The 19,710-nt window shown below is 34.7% G+C and overlaps 1 protein-coding gene and 1 non-coding gene across 13 annotated transcripts in view; one reads left to right on the top strand and one right to left on the bottom strand.

The window, feature by feature from the left end:
• LOC133098249 (sodium channel protein type 2 subunit alpha) overlaps positions 1-19,710 on the bottom strand; it is an 89,079-nt gene that overhangs the window by 3,670 nt on the left and 65,699 nt on the right. For 7 of the 12 annotated variants that reach the window (XM_061201026.1, XM_061201034.1, XM_061201051.1 and 4 more), the window contains 7 exons: positions 15,824-15,978; positions 14,063-14,236; positions 10,434-10,556; positions 9,156-9,437; positions 7,780-7,833; positions 4,859-4,996; positions 4,389-4,493 (listed from right to left, as the gene is read on the bottom strand). In XM_061201026.1, the coding sequence (XP_061057009.1) occupies positions 4,389-4,493; positions 4,859-4,996; positions 7,780-7,833; positions 9,156-9,437; positions 10,434-10,556; positions 14,063-14,236; positions 15,824-15,978 (1,031 nt within the window). Of the gene's footprint in view, positions 1-4,388; positions 4,494-4,858; positions 4,997-7,775; positions 7,834-9,155; positions 9,438-10,433; positions 10,557-14,062; positions 14,237-15,823; positions 15,979-19,710 lie in introns of all 12 variants that reach the window. The other 5 variants (XM_061201080.1, XM_061201019.1, XM_061201073.1 and 2 more) reach the window with 2 other exon arrangements.
• On the top strand, positions 16,869-16,974 carry LOC133078960 (U6 spliceosomal RNA). The gene has a single exon (XR_009697983.1). It is a non-coding gene; the product is annotated as a U6 spliceosomal RNA (small nuclear RNA).

The following is a 19,710-nucleotide window of genomic DNA, read 5'->3' as shown; positions in this document are numbered from 1 at the left end:
AGCCTGTGCTCCGCAACCAGAGAGGCCGCGATAGTGAGAGGCCCGTGCACCGCGATGAAGAGTGGCCCCCGCTTGCCGCAGCTACAGAGAGCCCTCGCACAGAAACGAAGACCCAACACAGCTAAAAATAAATAAAGAAAGAAATAAAGAAAAAGGACATTAGTGGAATAGTTGGTGAAATCCAGTTAAATTCTACATTTTATTTTATGGTATTCCACCAAGATTAATTTCTTAGTTTTGCTAACCAATCTATGGTTATGTAAGAGGTTAAAATAAAGGAAAGTAGGGTGAGGATTTTGTGAGGTAACTCTTCTATAAGAATAAAATTATCTTTAAAAAATTACAGTTCACAATTCAAATGTTCAAACTCTGCCCTATTCAATTTGGACCTTATTCCAAGCACTAACTGGCCTTACGTCTTGTTTATGAAATTAAGTCCTCATCTTGTAAACCAATTAAGCCGATTGGACCCTATTTTCTTCCTTTTTGCCTCTATCTGTTTGGTATTGAGGCACTCTAGAGCTTGGGCCTTGGCTTACCTCTGCTAGGTTGTCCTCTACCTTCTCAACTAGAACTACAGATGTTCTGCTACCTCTACGCTCATAGTCTGCTTTCCCAGATCGACACATTTGTTGGTCTGGATTCTCTATGTTAGTGTTTTGTCCTCTCCCTAGTAGAAGCATCCATTACTCCCTATTGAAATTCTGGGACATCAAACACCACCTGTTTGTTATATTTTGCTATTTTCTCTGAATACATATTTAGCCTGCTGGGTTGGACTTACATTGTTTCAGCTGGGTCTGTCCTTCTAGGGCCTTCTTCAACCTAATAAATGCATCTAATTCCAGTTCTAAACACTTCGTTCTTAGCTCTTGTGTACTGAAGTTTACTTTTCCAAGGCTAGTTATGGTCCCCTTATTTCTACCCTTCTGATATTTCCTACCACTCTTGTACCGTATCATTTTATCTTGTTTATCTGTCTCCTCTGTCCTAACACCTCTGTCAAGGGGTATTATCAGACAGCCCTTCTCAGTCTGGTGAATCCTAACTCAGTTTTAAGTTTTAAGCACTCTGTGATCTCAGAAAACTTTGTGCTTACATTTGTCATAAAAGTGATGACATTTTATGACATCAATTGCTCTTATTTAATTAAAACCTTTTTCTCTTCCACAGATAATAACACCTACAGTGTAGTAGATTCAAAATTGCATAAAATCAGAAACTTGGTGTTTATTTTCATATCAGCATGATCAATAAAAAGCTCCTTAGATTCCCTGCCATTTAGTTTTCCAGTGGATTACCTCAACGTATAACTCCAATTCCCTGTTATAGATCACTGTCTCCAATTTAAATCCCAGAATATGCTGGAGGAAGCTATATAACCTTGGAGGCCTTGTTCACCAAAGATTTATGTTCTCTCACTTTATCTTGGCCCTTGACAATGATTAGCAATCCTTTGTCCCTCACTTGGTCCCAGGATAATTTCAAACTTCTCAGAAATTTCCCATTCTCTTGCCCTCTATTCTTTTTTGAGAACACCAAAGTCAACTGGTGTAAAGAAACTCTTCTACTTGCTTTTTCATTTCATATTATCTTGTCTCCCACACCTATCTTTTTATATATTACTCCAAATTCATTGGAGGACTCAGTCCCTTTTGCTCTCTAACCTAGACTACACTGTTCTTGAGCCACATCCTGCGCAACTTTATTCTATATTTATTCCCTTTCTCTTCAATCTCTTCTTCTCCAGAACTCCTGCTTTGCTCTGAACCTAATCTCTCAATCTTTAGAAACTTTATTTTTCTACTTCTTCTAAACATTCATTCTCTTTCAGACTCCCTTTTTGATTGTAAAATTCTGTAAACTAGCATCCCCAATTTTTTCTCCATTCATGTCCTACTTCATATTCTGCATGACACCACTATTCATCCAGTTGTGTGAGGCAGAAACTCATAAGTCATCTTTGTTGCTTCCTTCTTCACCTCTCATATTCAATTAATAAACCTTTTAATTTCACTCCTGTGATAGCTTACAAATCCATCCATTTTATTCATCTCTACACCACTCTACCTATCATCTCTGAAATAGTTCCAAAACGAGTCTACAGTGCACATACCACCTCTGTCAGCGCTGGTTGAGTGATATTCACAAAACCCAAACGGCCCAGGTCCCCTTCAATGGCTTCCCATTGCTCTAAGGACAAAGACTACTCTTGAACATGGCCTGTGAAGTCCAGAGAAGTGTGGACCATCCTAACCTCTTCATTCTCCCCATGTCCCAAATGAACTCCCACCCTCTGCACTCCAGCTCACTGGCCTTCCTACCTCAGCGCCTTCACATATACATTCCTCTTCTCTTCCCACATTGCCTACTGACACTTCCTCATTCTTCTCCATGCCTCAGCTCATGCTTCAGTGAAGCCTTCCCCAACTTCCCTGATTCATCAGTCCCCTCTTTCTTATCAGCTCTCATAGCCAAATGGATCTTTCCTTCTTGGCTATTTCTATATTTGTTGGGGTGACTACTTGATTACCAAATAGACTCTTTACTGTTCGATATTTAAATCCAATGTTTAGCATAGTACATTGTTAATGAATGACTGAATGGATGGATTTTACCAAATCATTTCTTAATTTGCCAAATTGTTGCCAATAATAGTCTAGTTAAGTGCACTGGTCATTTCCTGTGCATCCCTGTCCCTGTCCAGGTAAATCTACGTCATTTGATGTAATTAAACAGCCATTTAAAAATTTCTTTCTCAATCATTTATCTACATATATATGTTGCCTACTGATAAATCTCACTCCTTCACTGATTTACCTCTTCCTATAATGGTGAAGTGCCCAAGGCTTCATGCTCAGCACTTTTTGGGTCTTTTTTTTTTTTTTTGATATATTCTAATTATCTTTCAAAAATGAATCTAAGCTTCAGAGCTCAACTGAATTATGTCTGACAATGACAACTCTAAAATCTTTGTCTCATATTCATAAGACCTAATTTTTCCAAATGCCTTTATAAGACTTTGTTAGTGCAATCAGTAATTTTACAAAACATTAACTGTTTTACATTTTTCATTATCTACATGTCCTCCCTCTTTTCCTATATTTTATAGCTGCCTCATCCCACTGAGTCTTCTTGTTGGCTCCTTTATTTCCTATGTTCCAGTCCTATTGGCATGACCCCATATTGTGGACTCATCTTCTTGTATATAAGGGTTCATCTTCTTGTCCGAGGCCCAGCATTATTTTGTCTCTAACATCTTCTCATGCCAGTCTCTAAAATTCTTTTTCTTCACATTACTATGCTGTTCACTTAACTGTATTATATTTTCATTTGGCTTAATTAAGATCGATTTCTTCAGACTCATAGTGGTAACCTTGACTCATTTAACCCAGAAAACCTTGTGTTTACTACTCACTATTTCAAATATATCACTATTCTCCACTGCAATATTTATTTCCATGGCTTTGGAGTATATGTTTTCTTACATAGGGCATTACTCTGCTTTACTCCCCATCCATTCAAGTTGTATTATTTCTCAAAGAGTAGGCTCAAATTGTCCATTCCTAATGTTTTGTCCAATATAACTATCCACTTTCTTTGAGCTTTTGGCTAACTTACAAACAAAACATGGGCATGGCCAGTTTTAGCTTGGCCAGTTTTACATCGCCACTAATGGAGTCATAGAGTCATGATTCCTGGGGAACACTGGATTGCCTTGTACCATGTATATCTTGGGGGAGGACTTCTGAAACATAGAAACACTCAGGAACTCTCCTGACAACAATTCCTTGCAGCAACCAAACAGAACCAGTAGCCATTGGCAAATATACAATTGGAATAGCCATAAAAAGTCTTAAAGAATGATGTCATCTGATTTAGGGGCAAGATGCTAGGAGGAAATAGATTTTTCTTAAAAACCAGGAAAAAACAACAAGACCTGTGACTTTTTACATTAATGATTCCATTCAATCTGCAGAGTTGGACAGAATATGGGGCATATCCAAGAGGTACCAATTATCCCAGTTGGTCCCCACTGCACTCTGAGAACATTCAATATTCCCACACTATGTATATATGAATATGTTTTCTTCTCTGCATTATTAGAAGCTTCTCAATGACATCAATCCTATGGAATAATATTGGCATATAAATCTGAACATTATTATTAATATGTATTTTATGTCTGTATATAAAATATATTACATAATTTCTACATAGTATGTATATATAAATTACAAATACTTAGGCTATTTAGGCTAGCTAGTCACATTGCTAAGGCAAAAACTTTGTTTTGCAAATGCACAAAAATTAGTATCTAGCAATTTGGGCTGTAAAAGTGATAGATAGCATAGCTTTTATTAATGATGAAAGTATGTTATTCTTACAGCAGGTCGAGGTATGGGTTTTTGTGGTTTCTTTGAACCCAGTTTTTTCATTGCATTGTAGTATTTCTTCTGTTCTTCTGTCATAAAAATGTCTTGACCTCCAAAGTAAAGAAATGAAAGAAAAACTTGTAAAAATCACGTTCTTTGCTAGCTACAAAATTCATCTTAGTAATTGTGTGAAAAATGGCTCCACATTCTATTCTAATGCTACTAATTAATATATGTATTTTAGAGATGCATATATTCAGTGCATAAATTATGCCATATTAGTCAGATTTCTATACTGGAAGTATCAGTACATGCTATCTGAATTATCAATCGCTTAAAAACTCATAGATGATTAAGTCTCTCAAAACAATTTCTGAATTTTATATTCTTTCTTTTTGTTGACTGCATTTGGAGCCAAAAGGAAACAGTGTGATATGTTTAGTTCACATTTTAGAGCAAGGATGAAGTTTTAGTATACTTATCTTCTTTTTCTGTTGGTTGAAGTTATCTATGATGACACCAATGAAAAGATTCAGAGTAAAGAATGAACCAAAAATAATAAAAATGACAAAATAAAGATACATGTACAGATTGTCTTCATACTTGGGTTGTAATTCTACCTACAAAATATGAAAAATGATAACTATTAGACCTAATCCATGTTTCATAAAAAAGACATCAGTGAATTTTCGATTCTCAAAGCATGTCTCTATCACTGGAAATTAAAAAAAATTAAACAGATTTTATGAAACATCAAATCTAACACACCTATTGAAGAGTCTCTAATACGGTTCACTGACTAGAGAAAATGAAACAACTCATAGAAAAGTCTGAATAATTAAAATTAATTTCACCCAATAAATGCCTAGATTATGAATGCACTTTCAATGCAGTTTCAAGACCCCAATGGGGCATGCAAAGTGAGGATTTCCTCTTCCTACAGAAGAGGTGTTGTAGTCACACTATTCTATGTTAAAAACTTTCAAATTTTACCCTCTCTGACTCAGCTTCTTCATCTGTAAAATGGAAAAATATAGAATCTACTCCTCATATGGTAGTTGGGAAGGTTAAATGTTACTATTGTATATGAGAGGTGTTAGAACAGCACCTGGCCAATAGTAAGAGCTAAGAGTAAAGGTTTGATTTCTATTACATATTTCTGTTGATAGACTAGAATTATTACTGTACGTGTGGACATAGGTACATCAGTAGGATCTTTCCATTCTGAAAATGAGTCTATTGATTCATCCTATTCAGCAGGCCTTAGGCATTGTTTTTGTAACAATGATACCCTCTCTCATCCAGCACAGTTCTGATGAAAAATGTATGATGGTTGGTTTAAGCTTTGGCTGTAATCTGTAGTTCAGGTCTCACAGGACATTGTTCTAACCAACTCAGTTAACTAGTCACAGGTGACAATGAACGCAGGTAATGACCCATTGTGTCATGAAATCAATTTAGAGGGTAATGGCCACATGAAATTTTTTTTTCTAATGAAATAGGGTAAAATAGAAAATATTGGAAATATTCTAAAACTGCCTATTCTTTGATAAGACTTCTATTTTATTTATGCATGTGTGTAGTGGACAGTGATATAAAATATTTTAAAATGTCTTAAAATTAAATACAATACAAACACAAAGGTGCACAGTACATAAGTGTTAGATGTAATAAACTCTTTTAAAGTGAACTTTACAACCCAAGATGTCAGAAGCCCTTGGCGTATCCTTCCCAAACATAAACTCTACCATCCCTGCTAGAGGTAATCATTATCCTGACTTTTACGGTAATTATTTCCTTGCTTTTTCTTTAGAGTTAGAACCTAAGTATGCATTCTTGAACAACAAGGTTAGTTGTGTCTACGTTTTATCTAGTAGACACATTTGTTATAACAGTTACATTTTAAGATTCATCTGCATTATTATGTATACTGGATTCATATATCATTTTCAATACTGTTTAATATTCAATTATTTGCCTATTTCTACTACTTTTGAGTTGTTTCCAGTTTTTCACTAATGCAAAAAAAGTTATGCTCATTCTTATACAGAGATTCTCCTATATATGTACACACGTTTCTATAGAATATATTGCTAAAAATGGAATTGTGGGGTTAAAGAATATCTTGAACTTTAATGAATAATGTTGGTAATGCTCAACTTCTTTAAAGGAATATTTATCCATTTCCCCCCAACCAGCACACTAGAGTTCTTGCTGCTGTTTATTCTTAGCAGCACTTGGTATTGTCAAACTTTTTATTATTGCCAATCAGGAAGGTTTGTAGGTAATATCTAATTTTGGTTTAAATTTGCATTTCTCTATTAACTAATGAGAGTAAGAGTGAATAACTTGTCATAATTATAGTGGCCAATTGGACTCCATCTTTTGTAAAGTGCTTGAATGCTGAGGGGTTACATAGCAGATAGTGTATGCTAGGTTATTAAGGAAGAAACTGAAAGCAAGTTGTGTGTCATGTAGGTTACTGATAAGAAAGGTGGAGAGAATTTTAAATGAATTAATCAAATAGGTAGGAAACCACTGCAGAAAATGAGATAATGTAAGAAAGCCAGCACAGTGAGTGGTAATAAATAATAAATTATAATTATTATTCAAAAATCCCATAACTGGGATTCCTGATAGTAATAGATACAATGCAGGGTGTTAAGCTCTCTCATTCTTTTTTTTTTTTTAAATAAGGTGAAAAAAAATCAGGAATTCTTTCTAAGTTACCACCTGGTTTTTGGTGTCAGGGATATAATATTTTGAGCTTAATTACTATACTCTGGCAATATATCAGAAGCCAATCTCTTTTTCAAAATGTGATTTCCTCCCTTATTGTTAGTGAGAAATTAATGGAGATTATACAAAAAATTTCAAAAGTGCTGATGTGTATAAGGTAGATTATGAAAGCCCCTTTTTCTACCACAAAAATCTCACTTCCCAGAGAGAAACACCATTAGGTTTTTTTTATATGTTTATTTTGTCTTCTGTTTGCTTTTTTCACCATTAGTCAGATCCTTCCTATCAGAGGAAAGATCAAAAGCTGGAAGAAATCTGTGACAGATGAAGAAAGTGCCTGTGAGGGCTTTTAATTCATGGCCAGAACTATCAGAACCAAAAATAAGATGTCTCATTTTACAAATAGAGTCAACAAATTTTTAAGTGCCAGGTACCATGCTAGATACTAGGAAAGATATGTTAAAAGATTCACAGTGAGTAGAGAAATACATTTAAATCAAAGTTTGGAAAGTGTAATGTAAGGTTGAATATTTTATTTTTCTAATATAGATGTAATCTATAAATTAACCTATGATTTCATTTTATTGACAATATCATTAAATAACAACACTGCAGAAATATTCACTGGATCAAGTTAAACAATTTTCTCTCTAAACAGACTTACATTTCGTGAATCAACAGCTGCATACATGATATCCATCCATCCCTTAAATGTGGCCTGTAAGAAAAGTCACATCATTTAATTTTTTCCCTCACAAATTATAATTCTAGAAAAGAGATTAAATATCAGATTGATTGATTCAAAACAGGTATATAAAAGATTCATTCAAAACAGGTATATAAAATAGTTTTGAATTAATATTTAAACTCTTCGGGCAAAGTTTTATAACATATGCATTGAAAACTCTTCCTTTGTATTCTTCTATAACATCTTTTTATGAAACCTTAACATCTATAATGAAATCATGATGGATTATAACAATATGCTATCATAAAAGCAACTATCAATAACTTTTGACTCTGCTGTATCTAAAGAATATAACATGAAATAATTTCACGAATATAGTACTACCTTCAGACAAATGAAAAAATATGTTGTGTTGTTTGATCTTAATGCTTTCTTTTCTGCTTATCCCTTTCTAAGTGGTATTATCACCAACCATCAATCATGATGGTGTGTTCTTGAAATTCTCCTCAGTATTGCTAAATATACTATTTTGAGGCAGTTATTCTATAAGAAGCAGCATTATAACCTGAAGCAAACATTATATTTAATTGCAATTTACTTTTTAAAATATTTTGGTTTTGTGTGTTTGTGTGTGTGTGGGCATAGTAATCCTGAAGACAAGTCTTGTACATTTTTCAGTTCCTTAGTGCCACAGGACCCTGCAATATTTATCTAGTGTTGGGTATTGTGTAGGTGGATCATCTCAGGGAGCATGTGGACATGACTTAGAGTGGTCAGTTGAGAAGTTGAATGGATTTTTATGAAATTATAGCAGACATAATAGACTTGATAGGAAGGTTTTCATTTGCAAGAGAGCAATCTCCCTATCTGAAAGCATTCAAGCAGCAGGGAGGAAGAGGGGAATCAAGGTAGGAGTTTGGGTGAGGGTACATTTGGTTACGGTGTTGGTGAAGGTTGGGTGGGTGGAGACTTGGCGAGGGTTTAGAGACTGTCTGGTACCTGAGAAGGAGGACAGAAATCTACCACCCTTCTCCCCACCACCTTTCCAACCCCACCCTCAGGCCACTGCCTCTACTTTGCTCAGATTAGGGATGGAGGAAAACAGTAGGAACCTACACAGAAATCTCAGTAACAAAGACCTGTGCTGGGAACCTAAGGCTTAGTCTGAGAGACTATAAACTTTGTAGAGCTGTCCAGTTTTCAACATGGTGCAGAAAAGACAGGTCGGCCATGATTGAGGAAGAATCTAGGCAGATGGGCTTGAGGAAGTATGTATTTGCAAACACTGAGAAAGAAGAATTTTGGACTCCTTTTCATAATACATCACAGTGAATAATAAGGTGGTTACTTACTACTTGAAGTAGAGAAAGATACCCGAGTCCCACATTATCAAAATTAACTTTCACGTTCTTCCACCGGGCAGTTTGGTTGCTCTCTATGAGGGCCTTACACTCACTGTAGTTGTTGACCACGCTGACATCAAACATTTCTCCAGTGGTGTAGTTAATACAGTGATAAAACTTGCCAGCAAAGAGATTCACTCCCATGATACTGAATATTAACCAAAAGATCAGACAAACCAGAAGTACATTCATTATGGATGGAATGGCTCCTAAAAGAGCATTGACAACAACCTGGCACAGAAATGAGATGGAAAAAGAAGTGAAAAGAGAGTCAGATCTATGGAAGGACTAGGAATTTAGGTCATTATATATGCAAACTTGATATAGAAAATATGAAAATCATTCTAGTACTGAAAGTTTGATTCTCTTTTTAAAAATTAAAACAGCTACTGCAAAAACAGTAGATTTTAAACTGGTAAAGTGAAAAGAATTTAAGAGCTAGCCATTCCTTTCTATGCAATCATGTGCATACAAACATAGGAGAACACACACCTACACACATCATCTGTTTCTGGTTGTTTTTGCAACATTCAGAGAAAGTCCTAAGTAGCTATTTTAAAATATCACAAAAAAAGCATCTAAAAGTTCTTTTTTGAATAGCTAAATGTACCGAGACAGGGCATCACCATTTCCTCAGTGCTGAGGGTATGTGATCTCAGGTTTTGTGCCCCAGGGGATGACAAATGGCAGCACAAATTCCTCTGAGTTCTTTTGTACCACTTTTCTAAATGAGTGTTAGATTTCCACAGCTGACCTACTTTTTAGCCATCTCAGCCTTCGTTTGAAAGCTAAAAGGCCAGATTTGAACTTTAAAAGGCTCAAAATACATCATAAGGAGCAGGCAAGAAAAATGATGGGGAACGATGTGGTGGTTTCAAATTACAGTGAGTGGGATTCGTGCACGTTTATAAATGGAAGGAACATAACTAATCTTGACTCACATCAGAAGCCTACACAACATGCTAGAAATTTCCCACAGAGTGAAAAAATCTAGTTAGAAGCAATCTAATTGTTTCTAATTAGAAGCAACCATTCAGGCATTATGTTCTGTGAGTGCCTCCAACAATGTCAAGTTTATGGATGTCTGACAAATATTACTGATTGATTGGTTATGTGAGTCTGAATGTAGAAGACACAAATTCAGCATGGATTTGTCATGTCTAAGGTTCAAAGCAGCAGTTTGTTCTCAATTCTAATTCCAACAAATTCTAAAGCATTTGGTCTTACCCTCATTCCTTCAAACCGGGATAAGGCTCTCAATGGCCTCAGAGCTCTTAGTGTTCTGAGGGATTTGATGGCACCAAGTTCTGAGTAACCCAAAGCATTTGCAGTTAAGCTAACCAATGAGACCTATACAGAAAAAGCAACACAGTTTTCTCATTTACAAACAAAAATGCTTACACAATTCAACCTTGCTCTATGTAATAAACCAGTAGTTCTCAAACTTTAGTATCAGAATCACCTGGAGAGCTTGCTGTAAACACAAATCGCTGGCCAAGGTTTGAGGTGGGGCCTGAGAATTTGCATTTCTTAGAGTTCCCAGGTGAGGCTAATGATACTGGCCTGTGAGCCACACTTTGAAAACCACTGCTATAAACTTATGAAAAAGAAGAAGCTATTTGTGTTTTTTTTCAAGATTCTTGACAAGAAAATTTTAAAAAATTAAATGTAAAGCAAGAAAAAGAATGACACCGAAATGAAATTTTCATCTATAGATCTGTAAAACTTTATCATTCCTCATATTACTGAGCAGACCTGAAAGAGAAATTAAAACTTAGTACAAGTACGCAAGTAAACTACGCAAACCACTATTGACTCTGAATATAAACACATTCAGAAAGATCTAGGTTTCTAAACAGTGGCTTAGTCTTCCTGTAAATGTCAGTGTGAGGGCATAAGATCATTAATTAGGGAAAATTAAAATAATTAAGTAAAAAAAAAGTTGAGATTTTAGTATAACTAATTAGAAATTGTCAGAACAATGTTTTCTTTAGTCATTTACACAGATGACTAATGTAGTTGATAGAAGTTCTAAAATCTCAGCTAAAAAGGAAAAGAATAACTGCCATAGGTGGCACAGAAGTGTCTGATTTCCTTTGAAAATACATAGAAAACTCATTAAAGCTATATAAACTAAAAAAAGATATTTTCTCCTAAAGTGCACCTAAATTTCAAAAGTAGAAAAATGAAAACAGATGTGTAATATAGGTTTTAAGAATATGGTGTTAGTGTATATTTAAAAAATACATTTTTTAAGAAAAATAAGCAAAGCACAGAGAAAATTTTTACAACAAAACTTGACTTATTCGAACTAATTTTGCACATGTCATCTGAGATAGAAAAACCTTTAAATTTAGAAAAAAATAATCTATAAAAATTTCTGAAGTGGTTTTTATATTTTTCCTAAAATCTAAACTTTTAGGCTTTGTAAGTCTCCTCTTCACAGATAACTGAAAAATAGTTACTGAATTATCATTTGTTGTGAAGATCTTCTACATATAAAACAAGAGGACCTATAGTACTTTACCTTCTCTAAAGACAAAATGAAAAAGAGATAGGCATAAATTAAAGGAGGAAAGATAAAAATTAGACATAAGAAAAAAAATTCTGAACCGGGGCAGTATTTATTGGCTAAAGAAGTAGTAAAATATTCAATTTTATATGTCTTGTGTAGCTGAATATGAAAAGGAGATACCTGTAGACCCTCTTCTCTTTTTGATCTTTATTGGTCTTTGGCCTGTAAATAGTAATCTCCTTCTATTCCATCACTGACACCTCCACCAAATTTCTCTCCCTGAAAGAGTGAGCTTTTCTTGTCACTTTCCATAGACAATTCTTTAGCGGCTTCATTACTAAATCATAAATCTAAATCTCTTTGTATGGCATCTCAGGTCCTTCAACGTCTTCTCCAACTTATCTTTCTTACCTTATCATCCAATTACAGAACGCTTTCCCTCACTTGTTTTGTGAACAAGCCCTGCTTGGCATGCATCAGTGTCTTTAAGGCTTTGGTGTCCTTCCCCTCATCTGTACCTGCTGACATGTCATCCCTCAAAAGCCAGCTCACACTGCACTGCCCTCATGAAGCCTTTGCCCCTTCCTCAGTGAAGCAGATGGCACTTTTAATATAGATGTCATCTTCTCATTGTATACTATCTGTCCTCACTAGTTGTCTGTAAGCTCCCATAGGCCCAGAAAAATGGCATTCATATTTGTCTCTTCCATAACAAAATAGATGCTCAATAAATATATTTGACATAAAGCAAAGTATCGATTAGTTTAATACATTATCATAATAGTTTTCTTAAATCTAAGAAGGTAAATATCAGGATATGCTAGGTAATATGAGTAGCAGCTTATAGACTTCAACTAGATTTCTCTTAAGAATTTCTTTATATTTAGGTAGTGTTGACTTAATGCCTTTATTATCACATAGATATATTAAATGCCAGATATTTTTATTAAAAATCATAACCACATACAGAAAATAAAGAAAAGTATCATCCATAATCTCATTATACAAATAAAATAACTGGTATTGTCTTGGTATATTTTTCCTTTGTTTGTAATGTCCACACATATGTGGTTTTAAGTATTAGTTATTGTCTTATTTCATTGCCAGTAAACTTTTGATATAATTCTGCATGTAGCTCTATATGTTATTTAAGAATAGATTTGCTTTAGGAAGATTCAAGGGAAAAAAGATATTTTTGTCTCTTAAATTCAAAGAATTCTCTTTGTCTCTTACAAATTTTTTCCTCTGTTTGGTGATTAGAAAACTCCTACTAAATTAAAAGTTGATATATTTTTCACCTGAAGTTGTAAAAAATAATTTTCTCCATGAAAGGGTCCATTTTTTTCTTTGTTAGCATCATATGTAAATTTTATATTTCAAAATACATCTTTAATTGCCAAGGAATTATTATAATCAACAGAATATTATCTTTAAAGTACACTACTTAACACATTGTGCTTTCCTGAAAATTCCAGAGTCCTCCTCCTCCGTTAGCTCTGAGCATCACCCCGTCCCCTCCCCCCAGGTTTCCTGTCCCCTATTCTCACTGGCTAGCCTAGTCTTTTCTAGGCAAAAGGCCTTTAAGTTCCTTTCTAGTCTTTCAAAATGGACTATTAATTTAAAAGGGGTTTAAGAAGTAAATCTCCAAAACTAAATGAAAAGTGATTAAAAAAATTTTTTTTAGTTAAGATATTATATGCATTAAAAAAGGTGAGATCTTCCTCAAAATTTTCCCTCAAAAATCAGGGAATAACCTCATATTCGTATTTTTAAAGCTTCATATTCTGATACTGCATCTTTATTTTCAACACCATCGTGGTTTCACAAAACTTTTAAATAATTGGTCCATAGCCAATCTGTTTCTACCATCATACAAATCAAGAAGTGTCTCTTGCTATTTGGACTTTCAAATTTTTTTGTAATTAGTAATACACCTGTGGGACAAACACTTTGCAACAGGCTCTGGTGATGATGAATATAGTAACATCAAAGATGCCCTTGAAGAATTTAAATACAGTTATTGTATGAAATGTGAGAGTGATAAAAGCAAAACTTCTATGTTAATATATTATTTTGTATAACTTGGAATCTTAAATATTAATTTAAACTAAATCAATACATACAATAAGTTCCATTTGACTGTTTCATCTCTGAAAGTATATACATTTAAACCAGCAAAAAAAATTGTTTTGGGGCATTTTCTTATTGGGAAGATGGGAACCATCATTTATATTTGGGGCCATGCAGTACTTACTGAGTGCCTTTTATGTGCCAGGCACCATTGCTAGCACATATCATTCACATGCCAACAGAATGAAACAAGAATGTGCAGAATACTTACATCGACAATCAGGAAATCTAGCCAACACCAGGCATTGGTAAAATACATTTGAAAGCCATATGCAACCCACTTGAGAAGCATTTCCAGGATGAATATATAAGTGAAAACTTTGTCAGCATATTCTAACATGGTCTTAATGGTTTTTCGCTGTTCAATATATATATCTTCAAAGGCCTGTAAGTGAAAAAGCTTCACTGAATTTCATTTTCATAAACTGTCTCTAATTGGTATTTTATTAGAGAAAAACATGCTGCAAGCCTCTTCTCAGGTGCTTAAGGGTGGAACACTTTGTGCTTCCCAGAGCTGCACTTTGCTTTATAGTTATCTATATGCAAATGACTGTTGACTGAGCATTTATCAACCAATTAATTCAAATAATTTTTAAATTTTGTTATCAGGGTACCCCAAAAGAGCTTAAAATTTTTGAGACTGCCAGCTGCTTCTCTCTACAGCAGGAGGCAGAAAATCATCTGCACGCAGATCTGCTTTGTTCAGTGCAGAGTTGTGGACTGTAGCCCTTCAGTAATGCAAATGTAAGGCAAGGAGCCCCCTTAGCCTGGGAAAGGGGAATGGATTATGATCTCTAGCTTTCTCCTCTATCTCTCTTGCTCAATCTGGGCATGTGTGTGGTGTATATCTAGAACCTCCCTTTGCCACTATTTTGCAGAGCTCTTTGGAAAGGGAGGGGGAATTCATTTGCAGGAGTCCCTAGGCCTTCTGGAACGAAAAGAGCATTTATCTAATTCAGCCCTCTTACAAGAAAAACTATCAGGGTAACCTGGTGGTCTGGATCAAGGAGAAAGGAGAATTTTTTTTTTTTTTGGAGAAAAGGGGGATCTGGGCTTGTAAGTGGGGCTCAATACAAGGGCCTAAATACTTTTCAGCTCTATCTATAGCTGAAGCTAGAAGCCCCTCAGAAGCCAGCCTTTGTGCATGTTGGTGCACTTTGGTGAGCTCTGACTGGGTGTAATTGATAACCGTGAGCTGCTACAGCAAGGGCACTAGTCACCGACAAGATGTCACAGTTCCCTCTCTACTTGGCATTAAAACACAGAGCTGACCCTCTTTGCTCCAAGTACATGACAGGCTGCAGGATCCTTAATCAAATCAGAGGTGGGCTTTGAGGCCTCCAGATATAATGCCATGATCCTCCTACTGAAATCAACTCACCAAACACTAGCAACTAATAGAAAAATAAACAAATAAAAGAAATGTAACCACATTTACATTACCCAATGGAAAACGGGACACACTGTTTTCATTATGTTAATCAATATTTTGACCAAATTGACCATTCTGTGGAATGAAATCAGATATAAAATAAGATTGTAATGCTTTCACTTTGCTACTCATTGGTAATTAAGTTAGTTTACTATTTGCCATTCAGTGTGATTGGCACTAGTGAATCAGCATGAACAAGACAGGTGGGTTTTATGCAGCAATGGAGCTTATGTTAAACAGTTTGCTGATAATCCCATATCATGTCTACATACTCATTCTTAACAGGAACTGGTTCTGATGACTAAAAGAAAGAGCCTTCCTTAAATATTCACAAAAAATCATACTGATCTAAATTTGATTCAATCTGAGGCCTATTCCAGAACAATGAAAATTGCTATTTAAGTAGTGTGCTAAAAATATCATACAATGTCTCTCATATTCACAAACACCTTTTTGTAAAAACATGTAAGAGGAGGTTCATTAAGGGGAAAGGTGAAGGATTTCAGGTAAAAGTAAAAGAGCAAATCATATTTCACCTACCAGTGCCCCACTGCTGAGTAGAATCATGAAGACAATGAAGGTTTCGAACCAGTTATGCTCCACTATCTTATAGCAAGTTTTTCTCAAGTTCCACCAGAGTTTCCCTTTGCCTTCTTCTATGCTTATCTGACAACACTTAAACTTCCGCACACAGTCTAAAATATGTCAAAGTAAATGAAGAAAAAAATTACTCTTTGATTATGTGTATTTGTGTTGGTGTGAGATTCATCTACATTATTACCTGATATATTGTAAATAACTTTATTTTTTAATATGGCTTTCACTTGTAGAAATAGAAATCATCTATACTTTTTTTACTCATTCATTCAACAACTATTTTTTAGTGTTTATGGGACTATTATAATGAACTATATTGTATTATAAAAACATATTATAGAACAACAGAAAGAAGTAAAATCACCAAAAGTTGATATTTCCATCCTATCCTTATCCTATGAGTATGATTCCACTCATATACAGACCTTATATATATTTGATTTCTAATTAGTTAACTTAATGGTATAATATAAACATTTCCCTTTTTGTTACAAGTAAATAGAATTTTGAAAGGTTTCACATGCTTCTCTAAATAAGATTACCAGACATAACCAAAATTTATATAAAGATTCCACTATTATTGAATATCTTTTTTGTATTTTATTTAATTTATTTTTTTATACAGCAGGTTCTTATTAGTTATCCATTTTGTACATATTAGTGTATATATGTCAATCCCAGTCTCCCAATTCATCACACCACCTATTATTGAATATTTATATTTCTTTAACTCTAGCTATTATCAGCAATAATGTAATAGACACCTTTGCAGTCTACTATATCAAAGGCTTGTCAACAAATATTTATTGAATAACTGTTTATTCAAGGAATTATATTGGACAAATTATAAAACTAGAATGTGTAAAACACAGCCTTGTTCTAAAAAGAGTGTGTATTTTGAGTAGGGGACATTTGCCCACAGATATTACAGTTGTAGAAAGCAAAATAGGTATTGTGAGAGTTTACCAGCAGATTAATTTCTAATACTGCGCTCACTTTGGCAGTACATATAAAACACTGGAATGATACAGAGAAGATTAGCATGGCCCCTGCACAAGGATGACAGGCAAATTCATGAAGCGTTCCATATTTTTTACAAGGGAATCCCCATAAGGTTAACAGCTGATCTTTCAGCAGAAACTCTGCAAGCCAGAAGGGAGTGGCAGGAAATATTGAAAGTGATGAAAGGGAAAAACCTACAATACAACCAAGATTACTCTACCCAGCAAGGATATCATTCAGATTCGACGGAGAAATTAAAACCGTTAGAGACAAGCAAAAGCTAAGAGAATTCAGCACCACCAAACCAGCTTTACAACAAATGCTAAAGAAACTTCTCTAGGCAGGAAACACAAGAGAAGCAAAAGACCTACAATAACAAACCCAAAACAATTAAGAAAATGGGAATAGGAACATACATATCGATAATTACCTTAAATGTAAATGGATTAAATGCTCCAACCAAAAGACAAAGACTGGCTGAATGGATACAAAAACAAAACCTGTATATCTGCTGTCTACAAGAGACCCACTTCAGACCTAGGGACACATACAGACTGAAAGTGAGGGGATGGAAAAAGATATTCGATGCAAATGGAAATCAAAAGAAAGCTGGAGTAGCAATTCTCATATAAGACAAAATAGACTTTAAAATAAAGACAATTACAAGAGACAAAAAAGGACACTACATAATGATCAAGGGATCAATCCAAGAAGAAGATACAAAAATTGTAAATATTTATGCACCCAACATAGGAGCACCTCAATACATAAGGCAAATGCTAACAGCCATAAAAGGGGAAATTGACAGAAACACAATTATAGTAAGGGACTTTAACACCCCTCTTTCACCAATGGACAGATCATGAAAAATGAAAATAAATACGGAAACACAAGCTTTAAATGATATATTAAACAAGATGGACTTAATTGATATTTGTAGGACATTCCATCAAAAATCAACAGAATACACTTTCTTCTCAAGTGCTCATGGAACATTCTCCAGGATAGATCATATCTTGGGTCACAAATCAAGCCTTGGTAAATTTAAGAAAATTGAAATCTTATCAAGTATCTTTTCCAACCACAACACTTTGAGACGAGATATCAGTCACCGGAAAAAATCTGTAAAAAATACAAACACATGGAGGCTAAACAATATGTTACTAAATAACCAAGAGATCACTGAAGAAATCAAGGAGGAAATTAAAAAATACCTAGAAACAAATCACAATGAAAACACGACGACCCAAAACCTATGGGATGCAGCAAAAGAAGTTCTAAGAGGAAAGTTTACAGCAATACGATCTTACCTCAAGAAACAAGAAAACTCTCAAATAAACAACCTAACCTTACACCTAAAGCAATTAGAGAAAGAAGAACAAAAAAACCCCAAAGTTAGCAAAGGAAAGAAATCATAAAGATCAGATCAGAAATAAATGAAAAAGAAATGAAGGAAACGATAGCAAAGATCAATAAAACTCAAGGATGGTTCTTTGAGAAGATAAACAAAATCGATAAACCATTAGCCAGAATCATCAAGAATAAAAGGGAGAAGACTCAATAGAATTAGAAATGAAAAAGAAGAAGTAACAACTGACACTGCAGAAATACAAAGGATCATGAGAGATTACTACAAGCAACTATATGCCAATAAAATGGACAACCTGGAAGAAATGGACAAATTCTTAGAAAAGCATAACATTCTGAGACTGAACCAGGAAGAAGCAGAAAATATAAACAGACAAATCACAAGCACTGAAATTGAAACTGTGATTAAAAATCTTCCAGCAAACAAAAACCCAGGACCAGATGGATTCACAGGTGAATTCTATCAAACATTAAGAGAAGAGCTAACACCTATCCTTCTCAAACTCTTCCAAAATATAGCAGAGGGAGGAACACTCCCAAACACATTCTACAAGGCCACCATCACCCTGATACCAAAACCAGACAAAGATGTCACAAAGAAAGAAAACTACAGGCCAATATCACTGGTGAATATAGATGCAAAAATCCTCAACAAAATACTAGCAAACAGACTCCAACAGCACATTAAAAGGATCATACACCATGATCAAGTGGGGTTTATCCCCGGAATGCAAGGATTCTTCAATATACACAAATCAATCAATGTGATAAACCATATTAACGAATTGAAGGAGAAAAACCATATGATCATCTCAATAGATGCAGAAAAAGCTTTTGACAAAATTCAACACCCATTTATGATAAAAACCCTCCAGAAAGTAGGCATAGAGGGAACTAACCACAACATAATAAAGGCCATATATGACAAACCCACAGCCAACATCGTTCTCAATGGTGAAAAACTGAAACCATTTCCACTAAGATCAGGAATAAGACAAGGTTGCCCACTCTCACCACTGTTATTCAACATAGTTTTGGAAGTTTTCAAACAGCAATCAGAGATGAAAAAGAAATAAAAGGAATCCAAAGCAGAAAAGAAGAAGTAAAACTGTCACTGTTTGCAGATGACATGATCCTATACATAGAGAATCCTAAACATGCTACCAGAAAACTACTAGAGCTAATCAATGAATTTGGTAAAGTAGCAGGATACAAAATTAATGCACAGAAATCTCTTGCATTCCTATACACTAATGATGAAAAATCTGAACGAGAAATTATGGAAACACTCCCATTTACCACACAACAAAAAGAATAAAATACCTAGGAATAAACCTACCTAAGGAGACAAAAGAACTGTATGCAGGAAACTATAAGACACTGATGAAAGAAATTAAAGATGATACAAACAGATGGAGAGAAATACCATGTTCTTGGATTGGAAGAATCAACATTGTGAA

This window comes from Eubalaena glacialis, chromosome 1 (assembly GCF_028564815.1).
Source record: "Eubalaena glacialis isolate mEubGla1 chromosome 1, mEubGla1.1.hap2.+ XY, whole genome shotgun sequence".
NCBI lineage: Eukaryota > Metazoa > Chordata > Mammalia > Artiodactyla > Balaenidae > Eubalaena > Eubalaena glacialis.
The sequence above is the reverse complement of the archived record's forward strand: the minus strand, read 5'-3'. Positions and strand labels throughout refer to the sequence as shown.